Genomic DNA, 19,149 nt, shown 5'->3' on the forward strand with positions numbered 1-19,149 from the left:
ACTGCGACCTGACACGGTTTTGCAGCTTCCCAGGCCCCAGGCTCCCCTACATGGAACCCCAGGGTTCTATGGGTGTCTAACTTTGAGAACCACGAAGCTATCCTATATTACCAAAGTCATCTGACCTTTTGGTTCTCCCGAAACATCTGCACACCCACGGAATCTACAGCTCTTTAGTCTTCTCACCTTTTAAAATGTTTCCAGCCTTTGCTGTTACCACCCACCACCAATTCCAAGAAACCCCAACCCCGCCTCCGTGCATTCTGACACCTCTGAAATCAGAATGAGTCTTTCCATTGAAGGCAAGAGGCTTCACAATATTGGACAATTCTCGGGGAGAAAGGTCTCACTCACCCACTTCCGAGCCTTCTCTGTTTTAGGAAAGTTGCGAGTTACGTAACAATCCCTCCTGTAACCGAGAAGGAAGGAAACACTACCATCTTATCGCCACAGTGATAGCAGAGGGCCCCAGGGCACAGGCAGTGCTCTGTGAAGCGAGACATGCTCCTGCCTCACCCTGGGACCCGCCACGGTGGTCAGTGACCATCATGAGAAGCGGCAGCTTAGTGGGGGCAGCACAGGCCTCCCAGGATGCCAGGCAGGGTGACAGGCCCACCGGCCTCTGTCATGAGACCGCTTGCACCGACCCACTGAGTGACCGGTATAGCCTCAGGGGACCCACAGCGAGCCCGCCTGCTGAAACTCACGACCTGGGTTCCTACAGCTGCGCTGAACCTTTCTGCACTCCACCTTGTTTCTGGCTGGACTTAAGGTAAACCTTCATCTTTATTCCACTGATTGGCACATCCAAGCCTGAAGGAATGGAAACTGAGCTGTGCTCCAACGACATCCAATCTGTTCAAATTTGAGAAGAGTCCCACAGTCTGCACCGTTTATGAGTTTTTGCACTAAGTTCACATCCAGAAAACCTGTATAAAAATGCGCTCTATCCACAGCTCTCAGCCCGCGTGGGGTCCCGGAGGGCCTCTACCGGAAGAGCCGGTATGTCCTGGGCAGGCGCCCGTCTTTGCTCGACAGCGCCGCCTGGATGTGCTCGTAGGTCGGCAGGTCAGTCAAATCACCCAGCGCGGCCATGGCAGGCTTCCTGCGGAGCATTTGAGAAGCAACTCTCTTGATGTCTTCTGGCTTCACATTGCCTGGCACGGAGAACAAAGAGATGTCAGGGGACTGCCAGATGCCCACACTGACTCCGTCTGTCTCCAGGTCACAGCTGTGGTCACTAAACGGACTGAGTGGGGGGGGGGGTCACCATCTGCCATTACCCCCACCTGCGAGGGAGGGGTGCTGAGGACTCCAGAGGGTCCAGATGCAGCCGTGTGTGGAGTGCATAGGGAGTCAGGGGGAAACGAGTTTTTCTTGGTCAACAGGGACCATCAATGGTTTAAAATTACTCTCAAATGTGGAAGGACGTGCCACCCCAGGAGAGTTAACATAGTTAACAAGAAAGAGCTCCCCGTCTCATGAGTTAACTATATGATGGGTCTGCAGGGAAGGAAAACACAACAACCCTCAGGGCTGCAGGGACAGAAGGGTGAGGTCAGAAAGAGGGGCTGAAGGGCTGTGCAGCTGCACGTGCGGCCCGGCCTGCAGAGGAGGGCGCCTGGGAACCACCCCGGGAACACGCCAACCAGTAGGTGTTATTTTGCTACAGAAGACGAGGCCTTAGGGAACTGGGTACTGTCACACTCGAGGGTCTGAGGGGGTTCCCCAAGGGAGGACAAGGGTCCAGGCGTGGGGGGGCAAGCGCTGTCCCCAGCAGGACTCCAAGCCCAGGCGACGTGGACCTTTGAGAATCTGATGAAGCTAAGACAAACCTGTCCACACCGAGTCACAAGCAATAAAGTTTGACATATAACTGGAGAAAGTTCAAGTTCCTGAAGGTCACTCGTGGGAGGCCACGGAAATATGGGGCTGAGACACCTGCCACAGAGCCACAAAGGACAACAATCATCGGAGCTACTACCTCTCCACGTGCAGTACAGCACCGCACCGAGCAACTGTCTTCTGGGAGGGAGAGAAGACTCATCTGAGCCAAGTAGGCGTTCTCAGGCCCCAGGGGAGCACAGTACTCACGGATGAGCGCGCACAGCTCATGGGGCAGCTTTCTGGAACATGTGGCCAGCACTTGTCTCCCCACGTCCTCGAAGATCACAGGCCTGGACTCCAGGTTCATCATGAGCATGGACATCAGCTGCGTCTTGGCTCGCTCCAGCTCCACCTGGGGTCAACAACCAGGCCGCACGGCTCAGTGCACAGCGGGCTCACGCACCGTCACCCAGTCACTCAGACGCCTCGGCCAGCAGAGCAGCTGACGAAAGGCGTCCTGGCCACACTTTACCCAAGGCTGAAATAAGGCAAGACGGGCTCCACCACCTGCTGGGCTCGCAGGCCCACATCACGAGCAATCCTGTCTGCTTCCTCCGCAATTTCTGGGTCAGGGCCTTTGCCACATTTGAAATAAAGAAGTGTGCTTCCCTTGAATTCTTATTTACTGTTTAAGGAGTTTGCCATGCAGCATGGGAATAGTAAAGAATCAAATACCCAAACTCCAGGACCCCAAAGCTGATCACACGTTGAAATCATGAGGAAAATAAAATCAACACAGATCCTGGGGCTCCACCCAAACCCCAGGTGCAGGGCCCAGGAAACTGTGTTCCCCACACTCCCTGAAAAACTCTGAAGGAACCAACTCAATCCACCAAGTCTGTATCCCGAGCCTCTCTAAGTATGAAATTTAAACACCTGACCAGTGAATTACGTTCATGAAGTCCAGCCTGGAATGAGGGCACAGAAAGGGCGCTGGGTGAGAAATTAACCTGGGAGCTATCAGACTTTAAAGAACAAATACTAGAAACCATATTGGCTGCTGAGATTCTGTACCTTTTTTTTTTTTTTGAGGAAGATTGGCCCTGTGCTAACATCTGTTGCCAATCTTCCTCTTTTTCTTTTTCTCTCCCCAAAGGCCCAGTACATAGTTGTGTATCATAATTGTAGAGTGGGATGCCGCCTCAGCATGGCTTGATGAGTGGTAAGTAGGTCCACGCCCAGGATCCGAACCAGCGAACCCTGGGCCGACGCAGCGCAATGTGAGAACTTAACCCTTAGGCCATGGGGCCAGCCCCTGTGACGTTTCTCAAGTAAAATAATTCCTAACTTAAGACAGGTTTTTTAATTTTTGCGATTTCAGGCAAATACTTGAAATGTACCTCAAGTTGACTTCACATTAGTGGAAAATACTGTTTTTCTAGCAGGACACTAATGGAACCATCAAGTGTTAATTTTTAAATGCATTTTTATTTTTTAAATAATGCCTTCTTTTTCTGATTAAAAAGAGATTATGTGATTACTGCAGAAAACACAGAACATGAAAAAAGAAGATCTAAAGATGAAGCCCGTGCGCCAGCCCCCAGAGGCATACGGCTCACGTGCTGGGTTTCTCTGTCTGGTGCTTTCTCTGTGCATGTGCACATGCACACACTTCTATACACAGCACGTACAGAACTCTGCTTATTTGTACCAGTTCTGGTCTAGGAAGTAGCAAGGTTTCTAAACATCTAAGGTATCAAAAAACTAAGCTTAAAAAAACAAGGAAACAAAAACTTAGGTTAAAACATAAAATGGAGCCAGGGAAAAGGCAGGAAAATGCCCGAGTGGCTCATTCAGTACGATGCTGCCCTAACTCACATCCTTTTAAGGGCTGAGAAGGGGGCACGGACTTCTCCACAGTAGCTCCTTCAGGGAAGCAGAAAACGGACACGAGTAGTCACAGGACGCACCGGTCAGTCAGATGCAGACCGAGTGCTGGGGAAGCACGGCACATGGTTCTCAGGACTAAGCCCAGGGAGGAGGGGCTCCCCACAGGCTGGCCTGTCTGGCTGGGATACTGGTGTTGGGGGCACCCTGACAGAGCAGAGTTCCCTGCTGTCCAGCGCTGTGGGACGCTGGGAAATGGCTCCAAGCCCTACTCACCACATCCACAGTTCCAGCCATCAGAATGAACTCCCTCGTGATGATTTCCACCATTTCTCGAACCTAGGGAAGAGAGCACAGAGATGAAGAGCAATCTCAACCCGCCAGCCTGTTCTGGTCCCAGCAGTGAACTGCCCTGCTCTGAAGGAGTAGCTTCCTGTCCTGAGACCTGACCTGCAGCAGAAACGAGGCTGGCAGGCGCAGCCCGGCCCTCACCTGTCTAGGGTCGGCACTGGCGTGAATGCACAGAAGGCCCGTGTCCTCGTAGCTGTGGTGGTAGGAGGTTGCGTTGTACATCCAGTGGTGCCTGTGGGGAACGTAGAGAAGGGGACACGTGGAAAGTGGCATCACAATCTAAAAGCACCCTCGGCTGGGCCTGGCAACCCTGAGGACAGCCAGGTGAGAAGCATCCAACCTACCTGTTGAGCACATTGAGGTAGAGCCGGGTGAACATGCCCTTGCCAGGCCCGCCTGCTGAGAAGGAACCACCTCCTCCCATCATCATGTTCAGCACAGCAAAGGGGATGAAGTCTCCCTCCTGCGGGAGACAGAGGGCAGAGCTCAGCCGAGAGAGGCTCCCGGCCCATGGACGCACCATCTGACCCCGCCGGGACTTACCAAGAAGGAGCAGCTCTCCAGCCCTATCATGATGTGCGTGAGCTCGGGGAACGGGGCTGGGCCCAGGCTGACACTGGACATGTCTTTTTCCAGCTGTAACCAAGAAGAGTGACCGAGTGTACCCACATGAAAACCCACCAGGGTTCGCAAACATCTCGGGTCAGATGACCTTAAAAACGCTTCTACAGAAATCATACACAAACGTCAGCAAACTCCCTCTAGAGGCAAGAACTATCCCTGACCTTCTGCCAAAGCTCAACTCAGTCCTGACAAGCTCTCAGCTCCAGAAAAGGAACACGCGTCAGGCTCTGAGACCAGAAGGTGTAATAGTGAACTCTAACACCGCAGACTACGTATAAGAACACACCAAAAACAGAAATCAAAGAAAGCATCTATCCCCCAAGGTCACGGACCTTTTCCATCACCGGTTTACCTTGACAATCCCCCCAGTGTACTGTGCTACAGATCTATCAACATCGACGGCCTTCTCACTTCCCCAGGCTGGTTGGGTTCCCAGGAGGTACTTTCTGGCGCATTCCACCAGGTGGTCATGCTCGACTCCCACCCCAGCCAGCACCATGCGGTCTGGGGTATAGTAGTTTCTCAGGTAGGAATGAAGTACTTTTCGATCAATCTTTGCGATATTTTCTGTGGGGCAGAAACGGTGGAGGCCAACTGTGTTTCCCCTGTAAGCAGCCTAATAAAGGAAGCAGAGAGAAGCACAAGTTGCAATGGGAACACAACTAGGTGTCCTCGAGCAAGCTAGGCCTGCTGTACCCCGCCAGGCTCAGACAAGCTCACTGGTGGCTTATTTTAGCTACAGTTTGGTGCCAGCAGCTTTGTGTGTTTATAAAAATAATACAATCTACCTCTCCAGTATGAAAACCCATAAAATTGTAAAACAAAAGGCTCATTCTAGAAATGGAGTGATAAAGATCCTGTTACTGTAAGAACTGGAAAATTAAAAACTTGCAAAGATAGCAGATTCAGAAATTAAGAATGTTCTGTCAACACTCGTAACCTGTGAGGATGACAACAGGCAGGCCAACAACCCCCTCCCAACTGCCCTGGTGTCAGGAGGGCCACTGCCATGGAGGTGGGGCACCTGTGGGTTTTCTGCATCACCTCGTGAATCATCTCGGTGAGAAGTGGTTCTGGGTCAGGCCGCATGTTGACATCCTCCAGCTCAAACTGGACAGCCATTCGAGTCATCTCAAGTTCTTCATCTGCAAAGACCGAAAGACAAGGCTCAGACTGCATGGGCAAGGACGGAGACCACACCGAGCCCGAGTCGCCAAGCGGGGCCGAGCGTGGTTGGTTGGTGGACGTCGGCAGAGTCTCCTCTGCCTTCATCCGGGGCAGACCTGGGGTACTTGTGTGAGGAAGTGGGTGAGCGCCAGGCGGGCAGGGGCCTGGAGGATTCGGGCCTCTCTTCTGGCTCTGCCACGAAGCAGCCACATGGACCTGCTGAGCCTCAGCCACCTCCTCGTAAGAAGCACTCAGGTCCTGACCTGTCTGTCCCAGTGTGTTGCTATGAGGATAAAATGACCCTGGGTGGGACGGCACTTGGAACGCAGAGGCACAGACCAATGGCAGGGGTGCCATTTCATCAGCTAACTGGAACAAGGACCAGAAAGATCTTAACCTGGAATTGCAGCCTTGGAACACCAAGGCCAGGCTGCTGTGAAACAGAGCTGGATTAGACCCACTGAAACAGTCAGCATGGCCCCTCTCCCAGCCCCCTCCTGGCAGGGAGCTCAAAGTCCTGCCATTGGCAAGGCCAAGGAAGGGAAGGGAGACAGGACGTGGAAACTTTTAGTAGCATGTTAGTCAGGGTGTTTAAAGACAGTCTGAGATGACTTTCTGAAATGAAAGAACGAATTTCACTAAAAATGCCAGAGTGCAGAGAGATGTGTGAAACTATTAAGCATCAAGGACTTTTCCAACCAACAGCACTATTTCCAATGAAATTGTGCCAACTGTCACTGTAGGTGAGCCCAAGGGCCCCAATAACACAGGGCTGTCCCCAGGGGCAGTGCTTCAGCACCCCTCCCAGGATCCCGGCCCCCTCGAGAGGCCTGCGTGCTCACCTGTTAGCCTGGGGTGCAGGACCACGTCAGCCAGCAAGCCAACCACGGTGTCTAGGCCTTTAGAATCAGCAGACACAGCATACATGGTGGTGTCTCTGGAAAAAACCCACACTGCTGGGCACTGAGGTCACAAGAGGTATACGCCAGTGGGGATTTTCATCATTCTGCACGAAGGATCAGCACACACGTGGTGCTTTTTCCCTTTGCCCGTCTAACAGAGTAAACTCCTGGCAGGCAGGAACCACAACTGCACGCAGGTTACACACTGGACTAGAAGACAGCATCCAGCCAACATGGAAGAGAGCCAGTTCCGAGAGGTTTTCACAAGCACTGGCTCCCTCCAAGGTGAACCACTTCATCCTGTGCTTCCTGAGCGTCTGCCGTATGAACTGAGTGGTCAACATGGGAATGTGCTTGGCCTTAGATGGTTGGGGCACAGAAACTGGTTGTAGCATTAGCTTACAGCACGAGGCACTGTGATCAGACATGCACAGAGTCAGCCAGGGAAGGCAGAGCATGACAACCACAGAACCCCGAGATGGAGCACAGTCAAGCAGGAGACCGTGCAGAACAGACACAACTGCCATGCAGACAAGAGTGAGCCCCCCAGGGGGACAGGGCCACCAGTGTCTTTGAAGATGCACGTGGCAGAGCAGCAGAAACAAAAGCCTGAGCTGACAATTAGTGGGCTCTGTTGGAGTCAGGACACTGGCCTGTCTGACCAGAGGGAGTTCCCTGGGGAGACAGAGGAAGAGATTTGAGGCGAGAACATGCAGGATCTAACACTAGGCAATGAGTGTGGACTTCATTCATGGGCAGCTGAGAACTGGTGGTTTCTGAATACAAGGTTTTTGAAAATTTGAATATACTGCCTCCCTCCTAACTCTAATTCTTGGCATTTTAGCCATCTTTTACATGTAATTTTTTAGCATTCAAATTTAAATAACTGCTTAGAAAATTGTCATCTTTGTCCCCCCTCCTCACATTGCCCTGAACAGAGCTTTCTGAATGTACCCCACACCTGGCAGACAAACACCACCTGCCGTCATCCACAGCAGCTCCACCCCATCTGCGCTCCAGCTACACACTGGACTACTCCCTGTCCCCAGATGGACCACTGCCTCTCCCAGGTTGAGCCTTTGTACCTGCTGCTTGCTGTCTCAGCTGCCTCCTTCCTTCATCTTCCTGGCAAACTCCTTCAAGAACCAGCCCCAGTGTCGAGTTGCCCGTCATTCCTTTCCTGACTCCTAGACCAAGCTAGCTGCTTGTCCCCCACGCTCCTACCACCCTTGGTTCCTGGCTCTTGTGTACATTACCTGTGGTGTGGCCCTCTGCCCGACCTGTGAGCATCCTGGAGACAGGGCCTGCTCTGCAGCCCAGTGCCCGGCCAGCAGCCTGGCTCAAATGACAGGGTGAGCACCCTGCTGGGGACTGCTTGGCCTTGGAAGCCAAGTGTGAGTGCTGCCACCTGTGTTTTGCCCAACTCTCTGCCAGGCCAGGGCTCACTTCTCACCGTTAACCCCCACAGCCTCTCCAAGGGGCAGGGCCCAGCAGGACTCTAACCAAGGATGAGAACAACAGTTCTACACGAATGCAAAATAAGCCTGTAGGTAAAAGCTGGTCTACCTTGATGTCTGGCAGTCACAAATACCTCCATGCTTTTCCAGGGTAAGCAAGATTTCATCTTTGCTGTTAAATCGATCAGTAGACTAATGGAAAAAAAAAATAAGAAAACCTAAATAAGCAATCCAAAACAACCTGTCATATACTATTTTTAAGAAGAAAATTTACTTTTGCTTTCAAAACACATGAACTCAAATTATCTCTTAACTTAAAAACCTTTTATTAGCATTAACCTGGCAACTTAATCTTTTATTAAAATAACAGCTCTAGAACAGCAAAACTTGATATTCTTCCCAACTATAGTTTCAAAAATCAGAAATTGTACACTGACCGAAAATGCCAATTTTTCCAAAAAGTGAGCAATTCCACTAAGATATTTTGCTTCATATCTTGATCCTGAATTAATAAGAACTGGCAATAGAAAGAAAATTGACAGATTAAATCAGATGTTCAAAAGGGAAGATTTAATCAAGAGAAACTTGTTAAAATCGTGACTATGGCTAAATAGCTAGATTTAACTATTTAAGGGTGATAGATGTTTGTTATCTTGATTATCATGATTTCACAGCTATAGACATACATCAACATTTATGGGACTGTATGCTTTACATTTGCACTGGAAAATTTTTAGAATTACAGAAAGGTAGAATAAGGAAAATACCCAACACTAAAACAGCCACTGTCCATACTCTGATGACTAAGTTTTCAGATTCTACACCATGCTCTTGCACTCCGGATACAATTCATAAATGATGTACTGATTACAACTGACAGTCAACCCGAGCACCTGCGAGCTCAAACAAGTGGGACCGCGCACAACTCTATCCACAGTACTTACTTCCTACCGTACAAAACTGTCCAAACTTATTTTGGGATGCCACGCGAAGCCCATTATCCAGTGTGGTAACTTTGGTTTCAAACTTTTCCTGTCCATCGACTGTAGCAAAAACAGGCTTGGGTACTCCGGGTAAGGGAGAAGAGAGGGGGATGCTGGGATAGGCACCGCCACTACTGAACTGCCTGCATGCAGGGGCTCCGAACCTAAAACAGAGAAAGTGGCCCAGTTACAACAAACTGGAGACACGGAACCTGCGGCGACAACTCAGGTGCAGTTAGTTGTGTTTTGTCCGTATTAAAAGTCAACACCTCCCCTTCTGAAGGATTTGTTTCTAGACGCCTCAAGAAGCAGAGGAGTGATCAAGAGCACCACTGCTGAGTACAAATCCCGGCTCAGCCCAGGAACCTGCAGTGAGCTAGTTCAGTTCTTTGGGCCTTAACTGCCACCTCGGTAAAAGAGACAGGAATAACAACCCCTCACTCTCAGCCGGGTGGCCAGTTAAGTCAGCTCCTACAGACGCAGCACCAAGCACAGCTCTGCCCTTCGGCAGCCACACTGGAGTCTAAAAAGAAGCCACACCCCCTAACCTGGCCCTGAAGGCCCTGCAGGTCTGGCTCTGACTCCCTCTCCAAACTCATCTCCTAAAACTCGTCCCCCCAGCCCCCAGTAGGTCCCCGTCACAGTGGCCTGGGGGCCCACTCCTGGAACACACTTGGGTCCTCATCCCCAAAGCTTTTGTCTCACTATTCCAGGCCTGCGGTGGCCTCACCCGCACACACGGACCCTTCTCTCATCCTCCATCTCTTCCCTTAATGTCGCGTCCTCAGGCTACCCCTCCTCGTTCTACCTCAAGTTAGCCTCTCCTGGCACTTTCTACCACTGAACGCTGCTCTTTACTTCAAAGCACCTATACGATCGCTGATACTTTGTGCTCGCTCCTCTCTGTGTCCACTGCCTGGGGACAGCAACGGTGTCTCTGTTCCCGCCACATCCCTGCGCCCGATACGGCGCTTGGATATAACGAGGGGTCAACAGCTACCTGTTGCTTGAGTGCCCGCGCCAGTGTGGGAAGAGACGGGCCCGGCCCCCGGGGCGGACGGAAAAACCCAGATATCAACAGGCGAGGGGACAGAGCAGGGTAGTCAAGGGCACGGCTTTGGGGCCGACGGAGTCCGGGCTCTGGGCTCTAGAGGGCCGGCCTCCTAAGGGGCAGCGGCAGGAAGGGGCCAGGCGGGAGGACACGTGGCCTCAGACGAGCCCCGTGGGCCCGAGAGGAGAGGGTGGGAGAGGGCCCCGCAGCCGGGGAGAGGAGAGACGGACGGGGATCGAGGCCCGGGGTGCCAGGCGGGGAGGAGCCCCCGTCGCCCCGGGGACCAGGCCGGGGTCCTGCAGCCCGAGCGCGACCCCCCGGCGCCGCGTCCGCGCATGGGCAAGCCAAGGGCAGAGCGTCCTGGGAGACGCGGGCCGCCCCGGCCCCCGGCCCCCGGCCCCGGGCCCGCCCTCGCTCACCTCAGCCGCGCGCCGCCCCAGGGGCCCGGGCCCCGCAGCAGTCGCGTCGCCGCTAGCACCACGGCCGCCATCTTGGGTCTCCGCCCACCGCTTCTGTCGTCACTTCCGGGCGCCCCGCCCTCCAGCCCGGCGCGCGGGGGCGCGCTTCCGGCGCCCGGAGCGGAAGCCACGGCGAGGGGCTGGGAGCGGCGGCCGAGAGGCGGGCAACGGGGCGGGTGACTCGGGCCGCGGCCGGGGCGGGCCGGGGCCATGGGGCCGCTGCTGCCGGGCTAGGGAGGGCGGGCGCGGCTGGGCCCGCGGCGATGGCGGGCTACGCGCGCCGCCCGGGCGTCCCCCCGCTGTCCCGGGCCCGGAGCCTCGTCATTCCGGACGGTGAGCCGGGGCCCGGGAGGGCAGGGGAGGGGAGGACCAGGCGGGGAGGGCCGGGCCACGGTGAGTCGCCCCTGTTTATTACAGCTCCAGCGTTCTCTGAGCGCCGGTCCTGTCTCCCCCAGCTAGACTGTGAGCGCCCCCGTGGCGGGGACCTGGACTCCCACTTCTTCGGCATTCGGCCGACGTTTATGTGCTATGTGCCCAGTCCGGTGCTAGCTTCCGTGGGAGACACAGGTGAGAGACGAGCCGCAAGGACCCGGGTGCCGGCACCACCTGTAGGTAACTCTGCTGTAGCGTTAGCTCATCCCTTGACCCAGCGGTGAGCGCTGGGCGCCACTGTGTGCCGGGCACTGGGAATACAGAGGTGGAGAGCGGTCCCACCGCTAGGAGCTCACAGTCTGGTCTTGGGGAGACGCCCCCAGACAGTTCCAATACAGGCTGGTAGGTGCCGGAGTAGAGGTATGTCCAGTGGGAGCACAGGAAACCACCTCCTCCTTCCAGATGGTGGGGAGGAGGGCAAGGGAGCCTTCATTCAGAAGTTGGTGATTGGAAACAGCTGGAGCAATCCTCCGGTCACCACGGCCCGGCAGTGCCAGCTTTAGTTCATCCTCATTTCTCCTGAGCAGCTGCATCCAGGGTGTGCAGCGAGGGATTAGGTGGTTACGTCAGGGTCTGAGAGGCTAATGGCAACCCACGAGGGCATTCAGGGGCTGTCACAAGACAGAGGAGGATGTGCACAGCCCCCCTGGGCATCCACACCTCTGGGAGCTTTTTCAGAGTCACAGATGCCGGAGCCCATGCAAATCAGACTATTCCCTGGGCAGGAGCCTGGGGGCTGGTGTTTTAGAAGTTCCCCAGGCTACGAGAACCACACCAGTAGAGACCACATGTTGAGAAAAACGTTGTGGTCATGAAGGATTACCATGATCACAGTGAGGTGACAATGTCTCTCTGCAGATTTTGGCTTTGGAAAGGGGAAGTGTACTAAGCAAGGTCCATCGGGAGCCCAGGAGACACATTTTGGAGGTAGAGTAGTTCAGTAATCCTTTCTTTTTCTCTCTGTCCGACACTCAGTGCCGGGCACGTGCCCGGTGGCGGGGTTGTCAGTTTGACAGCATATAACCGGTACCTGGATCCTGAAAGAGCAGGTGGGGGTAGAATCCCACGAACTCAATCTTGACCCTGGGGGAGAAGAAAGGAGAGCACAAGGTCTAGAGAACCTGAGATGTGAGGGATGGCCAGGGGGCAGGAAGTCACACCTGAGGGGTCTGAGGGGACAGCAGGAGCTGGGAGTACAGGAGCCAACTTGACACAAAGTTGGCACCTGGTCTCGGTTCACTGGGGGGCCGAAAAGACTGCGGGGTGGCGGTTAGGTACTGGGAGAGCAAGAAGGAAGAGGATAGAGGTGGAGCAGTGATTCCCAACTGGGCCGCACCACTGCAGCCCGGACACCCCCAGGGCAGGCGGTGCCCCAGTCGGCCTGCGTGGGAGCAGAGGCTCGTGGTAGTCTTGATGACCCCCCGGTGGTTCCCCTGAGCAGCAAGGCGTGGGAACCAAGGGGTTGGGAACGGGAAGGGTTGTCTTGAATGCAGAAGCAGATCTGTTTTATTGGCCAGCTTTCTCATTTCCTATTGTCACTGAGTTCTGGTGGAATGATGAGGTGGCATTCCCAATTTTAGATGTGATCGTGTTCTGGAAAGAGAAATGAATAGGAAAGTTCCCTTTTAATGACCTTCGCAGGACTTTTTGCATTTGTGATGTTTGTTATTATTTCAGATGATAAACTTGATGATCTTGAAGAGACAAATCCATTCTCCTTTAAAGAGTTTCTGAAAACTAAGAGCCTTGGCCTGTCAAAAGAGGACACGACCAACAGCAGGATTCATTCAAAGGTAAATCTGAGGAGTTGTTTGCAGTGACTTGAGACAGGAAAGTCCTCCAGAAGACGTCTCTCTTCTGATTTGCAGCCTTCCTTTAGAGAAGATGGTGCAAGAGTTGTGGGGCAGCGCGAGGCCGCTGCTAATGCTAGTGGAGGAATTGTGTGGGTTAAGAAGCTGTTGGGATCCTCCCTGGCTCTCGTCTCTCCTGGTGGACAACATGAGGCCTTTCTTATGTTCCAGTGTTGAACATCTAGGAAGAAAGGCCTGCAGTGGCTCCTGGGCCTGAGCCTTCCTCCCACTGTTTCCTTTAGGAAACCCCGAGGCACTCACTGGGACGCGACCGCGACTCCCCAGCCTCTCAAACCGGGGCGTACGGCCTGGAATATCAGCAGCCGTTCTTTGAAGACCCGACGGGGGCTGGTGATCTCCTGGACGAGGACGAGGATGAGGACGATGGGTGGAACGGGGCCTACCTGCCGTCTGCTGTGGAGCAGACCCACTCCTCGAGGGTGCTTGCCAGCATGTCGCCCTGCAGCACATACGTCTCCTTTTTCTCCAACCCGTCGGAGCTGGTGGGGCCCGAGTCTCTGCCCCCCTGGACACTCAGTGACTCCGACTCCCGCGCTTCTCCATCGGGGAGCCCCAGTGCAGACTTTGCCGCCCATGAAGAGTCTCTGGGAGACAGGCACCTTCGGACGCTGCAGATAAGTTACGAAGCAGTAAGTGCCGGGGGGCTGTGCGCCGGTGCCCTGGTAAACAGCTCCTGTCTGAGCAGTGTCACGGAGGAAACCTGGAGCCTCTGTGTCCTTGATGGCCAGGGGTTTGGGCTCCAAGGACAAGCCAGTATGTGTGCAGCAGCCTGCTGCGGAGTCTCCGTGCAAAGCGCTCTCCCCTCTGCTACCCGATTATGCTGTGAACGTAACAAATTGAAAAGCACCGTGCAAGGCTTATGAGAAATGGCCTGTCTTAGGCTACACTGGAGCAAAGATGAGCCCCACAAAGGGCTGCCCCTCAGAAAAGGATCTACTCCAGCCATCAGCGCAGGGATGTCTCGCCAAGTGTTCTGAGTAGGGGAAATTTTTTTGTTTTTTGTGAGGAAGATGAGCCCTGAGCTAACATCTGTTGCCAATCCTTCTCTTTTTGCTGAGGAAGACTGGCCCTGGGCTAACATCTGTGCCCATCTTCCTCCACTTTATATGGAACGCCACCACAGCATGGCTTGATAAGTGGTGCGTAGGTCCACGCCCAGCATCTGAACCCACGAACCCCGGGCCGCGAAAGCGGAGCGCACGAACTTAACCGCTACGCCACTGGGCTGGCCCCTAGAGGAAAGTTTTTTTTTTAATTTATTTTTTTTTTCCCCAAAGCCCCAGTAGATAGTTGTATGTCATAGCTGCACATCCTTCTAGTTGCTGTACGTGGGAGGCGGCCTCAGCATGGCCGGAGAAGCGGTGTGTCGGTGCACGCCCAGGATCCGAACCCGGGCCGCCAGCAGCAGAGCGCGCACACTTAACCGCTAAGCCACAGGGCCGGCCCAGGGAAGTTTTTTAAAAGTTATAATCACCTAAAAAAGAGTTAGAAGATGTGAGTAAAATTGGAGTCTGTGACCATAAGCCTCTGAAAAATAGATAGCTTCGTTCCCGGTGGTTCTCTGAGTGGCCTCTAGGTTGACTCAGAGCCAAATTGCAGACATGCAGACCCCTTTTGAGTGCAAGACCTTGAGTTTCTAATAAGGATTTTCTCTCTCTACAGCTGAAAGATGAACATGCTGAGCTAAGAAGAAGGCTGACGGAGGTCCAGAGCTTCTCTGAAACTCAGACAGAGATGTACGTAAGCTTTTAGTTAGGGTTGCAGTTTAAAACAGCTCCACTCACAGCAGTCAGTTCTGGAACCATCACGAAGTAACCTGAGTTGAACTGAGTCTGGGGTTTATTGTATGTGGAATCCTCAGTATCGAACACTTGTGTTTTGTTTCTTGTGTTTTGTGTAAGTTTACTTTAAACATTAGACCAGAATCAAGCACACCTGATAACAGAGCAGCAGAGCCACCAGTCGGCTCCCCGCTGCCCTTGACCGTGAGCTGCTGCCCTTGACCTGAGCTGCTCTGGATCCCGCCCTGAGGGTACCAGCTCAGGCCTTTGCCCCCCAGAGCTTCCTTCTGAGACAGTGGGCTCTTGTGGTTTTTATCTCATCGACCCAATTACAATGCCTTTTAGAAGATTCTTAGAATTAGTCATGTGAGTTATTCATAACGTGGGTGTTTCCTTTAAAAGGGTGAGGACCCTTGAGCGGAAATTAGAGGCAAAAATGATAAAGGAGGAAAGTGACTATCAGGATCTGGAGTCCGTGGTTCAGCAGGTGGAGCAGAACCTGGAGCTGATGACGGTGGGACACAGTCTCCTCGTTTGGAGGCGGGGGGCAGAGCTGCTGTCGGGTGGAGATTGTGAGGTGCTGGGCGTGTCACTCCCTGGGCGTTGTAGCCGAGCCCTGTCCTGGGGGCACCTGTGGGGGGCACAGCTTCTGCAGGAAGAGGTCCCTCACAATGGGCTTCTGACCCAGGGCTGGGCCCACCTTGGGGGGTGGAGCGCCTGGTTGGGGGGAGCTGGCCCGTGCTCCTGGGTGCGGGCAGAGGGTCGGGAAGAGGGATGTGTCTTGCTTCCATAGCACCATGTCAGTGATGGTTTTTTTTTGGCTAACAGAAACGGGCTGTAAAGGCAGAAAATCACGTTATGAAACTCAAACAGGAAGTAAGCTTGCTCCAGGTAATTAGAAGGTCTTCAGTGTTGTCACGTGCATGCAAATTCCAGTGACTTCCAGAAAAGACATGACAGAACCTCTGCTGGGGTTCTTCCCTCCCCTGACAGATGAAGCACCTAAAATCACAACAGCGTGAGCTTGCCCCTCGGGCCGTAAAGGAAGGAAACAGCTCAGTCCTCCTGGTCCTGTTTCTTCTGCTTAACAAGAGAGTCATGGCTTTACTGTGTTGTCTGGGTTGGTACGTGCACTTGCACGAATCTCTCTTTTGCAGAGCGGTGCTGAGGAGGGACTGAACTCAAGGGACCAGCGTTAGGCCCATGTCCCTCAGGAGCCCCCAGTTAGGAAAGAGTTCCTGCTGTCGTGGCCCCAACCCCTCGGTTGCTCTTCCAAGGGTGCTGTGTTTGCTTCAGTGGGACTGCATTTTAGCTGCTCTCCTGTTCAGCCATAAACGTCCTTCACCGCTCCCACCCCCAGGCGCAGGTCTCGAACTTCAGGCGGGAGAATGAAGCCCTGCGGTTGGGCCAGGGCGCCAGCCTGGCGGTGGTGAAGCAGAACACCGAGGTGGCCCTGCAGAACCTCCACGCCGTCATGAACAACGCACACTCATCCATCAAGTGAGTGCCGCCGGGAGCTGAGGGCCCTGGCACCGTGTGGGGTGAGGCGGAGAGGCCCTCAGCCCCTGCGTGGTTCTCGGGGGCTCCGGGGGAGGTGCGCTTGCGGATCCTGTGAACCCTGAGGCCACGACCGTTCTTTACTGGGAGGTGTGGACGTTAACGTCAGACACACCTGAGTCCTGCTCCTTCACCTGCTCGACACCCGAGTTCTGGGTGGAGGGGAGTAACGACATCCCCTCTTGTTGTAAGAAGGCCCCTGTACTGCTTGGCACAGGGGAGCCCTGGGGAGACGTCAGTTGCCGCCCTCATTAATATTTGCCATCGTCCATCTCTTCCTGGGTGGGGCTCTGCAAGGACGGCCGTGTCCAGCCACGGCCTGAGCACTTCTAGGGAATAACGAAGCCTGTTCTGAGTCAAGTATGAGAGTCTCTTCAGAGAAAATATAAGATGTTAAAAATCGGTGCTTTTCACTCGGGAACTTGTTTGCTTTAATGCTTCTGTTACTGCTATTGGCGAGTTGTAGCAGCAGCCTGTAATAGCTGTCTTTTCATTTTAGGCAGCTGGTTTCTGGAGCTGAAACATTGAATCTCGTTGCTGAAATCCTTAAATCTATAGACAGAATTTCTGAAATTAAAGGTGAGGAGGAGGAGCCTTGAGAACCACCGAAACGCTCCAGCTCGCAGCCTGTTTACATCCTGACATCACTACTCGCTGGATTTAAAAATGCCGTTGTGTCTTTAAATATGCAGCCTCACCCGTAGTAAACACACTCCTCATGAGATGCTAATTTCATGACCTACAGCAGTATTACTTCTCCGCCTGAGGAGCAGCTCCTGTGCGTGAGCGCCCCCCCTAACGCCGCTGCGTTACAGACTAATAAGTTATCGGAAGACATTTTTATAAATGCCGGTGATTTTTTAAAGTTACTAAACATGAAAACAGCAGTTGTGTAATAAGTGTTTTCCATTACATTCCAGAACATTATTTGTAAGATAAGTTCGCTTGATCGTCCTTGACTTCGTAAATAGAGAAAAACACTAAGTGAGCCGTGGTTTTGGTGGTCGCCTTGGATGGGGACTTGTGCCTTTCCGCCGTCGCTCAGTGCCCCTCTGGCTCCCAGTCCACGCCGGCAGCCTTCACAGGGGTGGCTCCTGTGGTTGGTGGCCTGAGCACGGACGCCCCACATGGTGGATGCTGCCGTCCTCCCACAGGGACCAGGGTCTGCACAGGCATTCTGTGGGGTGAGGCCGTCTACACATACATCTCTCTGGGCCTTCAGATTTGAAAAACTGCTTTTGGCTGGAGGGTTTTGATAGACGCTTCAAGTGGCATTTTGTACAGTGAAGCTTAGAGCTGAGGAATGCAGAGTGTGTGCGGAGCCTTCCCGGGTTAGCTCGAGTTGCCCAGGTGCCTTTACACCCGCTCTCCCACATGGGCGGGCATAACATGCACTGTGCGCCTTTCTGGCTCTTTTCCTGTAGATGTTATTTTTTTAAATAAATTTACATTTTCCCTCCTGTTAAAATTGAGAGCTTTCTTATTTAATAAATTCTAAAATTCACGTGCACTATCCTTTTTTTCCTGACTCAGCCAGTTCTTGACGTTTGAGAATCATGCTACTGTCCCCTAACACCAGGGCATGGGGCTTGTCCTTGTCATGACGGGTGATTCATGCTGATAGTTTAAGGGGTCAGTCCCCTGGTACGTGTGGTCAGGGTAGACTCAGACCACTGCTGCCTGGGCCCAACCACAGTGACCAACATACCGTAAACACGCAAGTCATGGAGATTGTTTGAGATCATGTGGTTGAATTTTCAAAAGATTTAAATTGCTAGACCCTCTGTCTTAGCTACAGGTAAGAACCTTCCAGAAGTTACCATGAACATGTCCCTTAGCTTACCCCCCCATCTCATGCCCCTGCCCATTGGTGAAAAGCTGCTTCCAGGTTCTGTCATCAGAGCAGACTTCAGACAGGGTCGTCTAGTAGCAAAGTGCACGTGACAGCTGGGGAAACGTGCAAGCAGGGCTGGGGCTGCCAGGAGGACGCATAGGGCCGCAGCCCTGCACAAGGCACCGCATTTTACAGAGGGTGGGGGATACGCAGGGCAGATTGCCAGCCTGGCGTCCCCTCCCCCACTGCCCACAGGCCAGGCTGGGCCCAAAGCAGGGTGGCCACCCAGAGTAACCCTCCAATGTTCACCTGCCCCTGCACTTCAGCCACTCCGACTGCTGCAGCCGCAGGGCGGGGGCTCTGGATGAAGCAAGGATGGACACACAGGCTGTTACTGCACTGTTCTCTACGTGTATGTGGGAAGCGCTCCACAGTAAACACAGGTGCAGTTCACGGCGACTTACCCTTGTTGGGCATCCACCTCTGCCTCCGGAGGTGGAGCACATGTGGCAGGTCCCGGCTATTACAGGACGTGCTCAGTAAGCACTGGCGCAACAGGCAGCCTGGTGGGTCCCTCAGCCCACTCGCACTTTCAGAACCACCCCCAGCTCCACGCCTCCCGGGCTGGACTGCTTCTTGGCCGCCGATCCGCACCTTCTCGTCACTAGAGGGAGGTCCGCTCACAATTTCCCAGCCGGCTGTCCCTCATCTGAGACTCAGCTGCACACCACCCCTAGGAGGACGCCCTCACGCCGGGGTGGGAGGTCGGGCCCACGTGGCCCGAGCGCTGAGAAGCCGACTGCAGACAGGCTCCCGCCGGCCAGGTGCGCGCAGGTGACCGGGTAGGGGTGTGCGGCCCCTCGCGGGCTTTCCACCTTATGCCCTAGGCCTTGAGACCGGGCAGGACGGAGCCGAGCACTTGCAGGCGTCGTGAAAGCCCGAGACACCAGCATCAGGAGGACACCGG

General features: G+C 53.9%; 2 protein-coding genes across 7 annotated transcripts; one reads left to right on the forward strand and one right to left on the reverse strand.

Annotated features, from left to right (window-relative positions):
- Window positions 1–887: 887 nt before the first annotated feature.
- PMPCA (peptidase, mitochondrial processing subunit alpha) lies at window positions 888–10,767 on the reverse strand. Of its 2 annotated transcripts, XM_058524480.1 has the most exons (13): window positions 10,669–10,767; window positions 9,160–9,362; window positions 8,653–8,732; window positions 8,325–8,407; window positions 6,699–6,793; window positions 5,734–5,834; window positions 5,042–5,305; window positions 4,609–4,701; window positions 4,410–4,528; window positions 4,207–4,297; window positions 3,991–4,053; window positions 2,095–2,239; window positions 888–1,157 (listed from the first exon to the last, which is right to left on the reverse strand). In XM_058524480.1, exons 1-13 carry the CDS (start codon window positions 10,737–10,739, stop codon window positions 988–990), a joined length of 1,578 nt encoding a protein of 525 aa, XP_058380463.1. In that variant the 5' UTR covers window positions 10,740–10,767; the 3' UTR covers window positions 888–987. The 2 variants fall into 2 exon arrangements, with proteins under 2 accessions (XP_058380463.1, XP_058380464.1); XM_058524481.1 differs by lacking the exons at window positions 9,160–9,362; window positions 10,669–10,767 and having other exon boundaries at window positions 6,699–6,791; window positions 8,653–8,708.
- Window positions 10,768–10,934: 167 nt separating this feature from the next.
- ENTR1 (endosome associated trafficking regulator 1) lies at window positions 10,935–17,137 on the forward strand. 5 transcript variants are annotated; one of them, XM_058524482.1, is made up of 10 exons: window positions 10,935–11,040; window positions 11,125–11,274; window positions 11,998–12,066; window positions 12,817–12,932; window positions 13,232–13,639; window positions 14,673–14,746; window positions 15,194–15,305; window positions 15,620–15,682; window positions 16,152–16,291; window positions 16,848–17,137. In XM_058524482.1, the coding sequence occupies exons 1-10, from the start codon at window positions 10,971–10,973 to the stop codon at window positions 16,945–16,947; spliced, it is 1,302 nt and encodes a 433-aa protein (XP_058380465.1). In that variant the 5' UTR covers window positions 10,935–10,970; the 3' UTR covers window positions 16,948–17,137. The 5 variants fall into 5 exon arrangements, with proteins under 5 accessions (XP_058380465.1, XP_058380466.1, XP_058380467.1 ...); XM_058524483.1 differs by lacking the exon at window positions 11,998–12,066; XM_058524484.1 differs by lacking the exon at window positions 11,125–11,274.
- The last annotated feature ends 2,012 nt before the right edge of the window (window positions 17,138–19,149 follow it).

Source organism: Diceros bicornis, chromosome 28 (genome assembly GCF_020826845.1).
Source record: "Diceros bicornis minor isolate mBicDic1 chromosome 28, mDicBic1.mat.cur, whole genome shotgun sequence".
Lineage (NCBI taxonomy): Eukaryota > Metazoa > Chordata > Mammalia > Perissodactyla > Rhinocerotidae > Diceros > Diceros bicornis.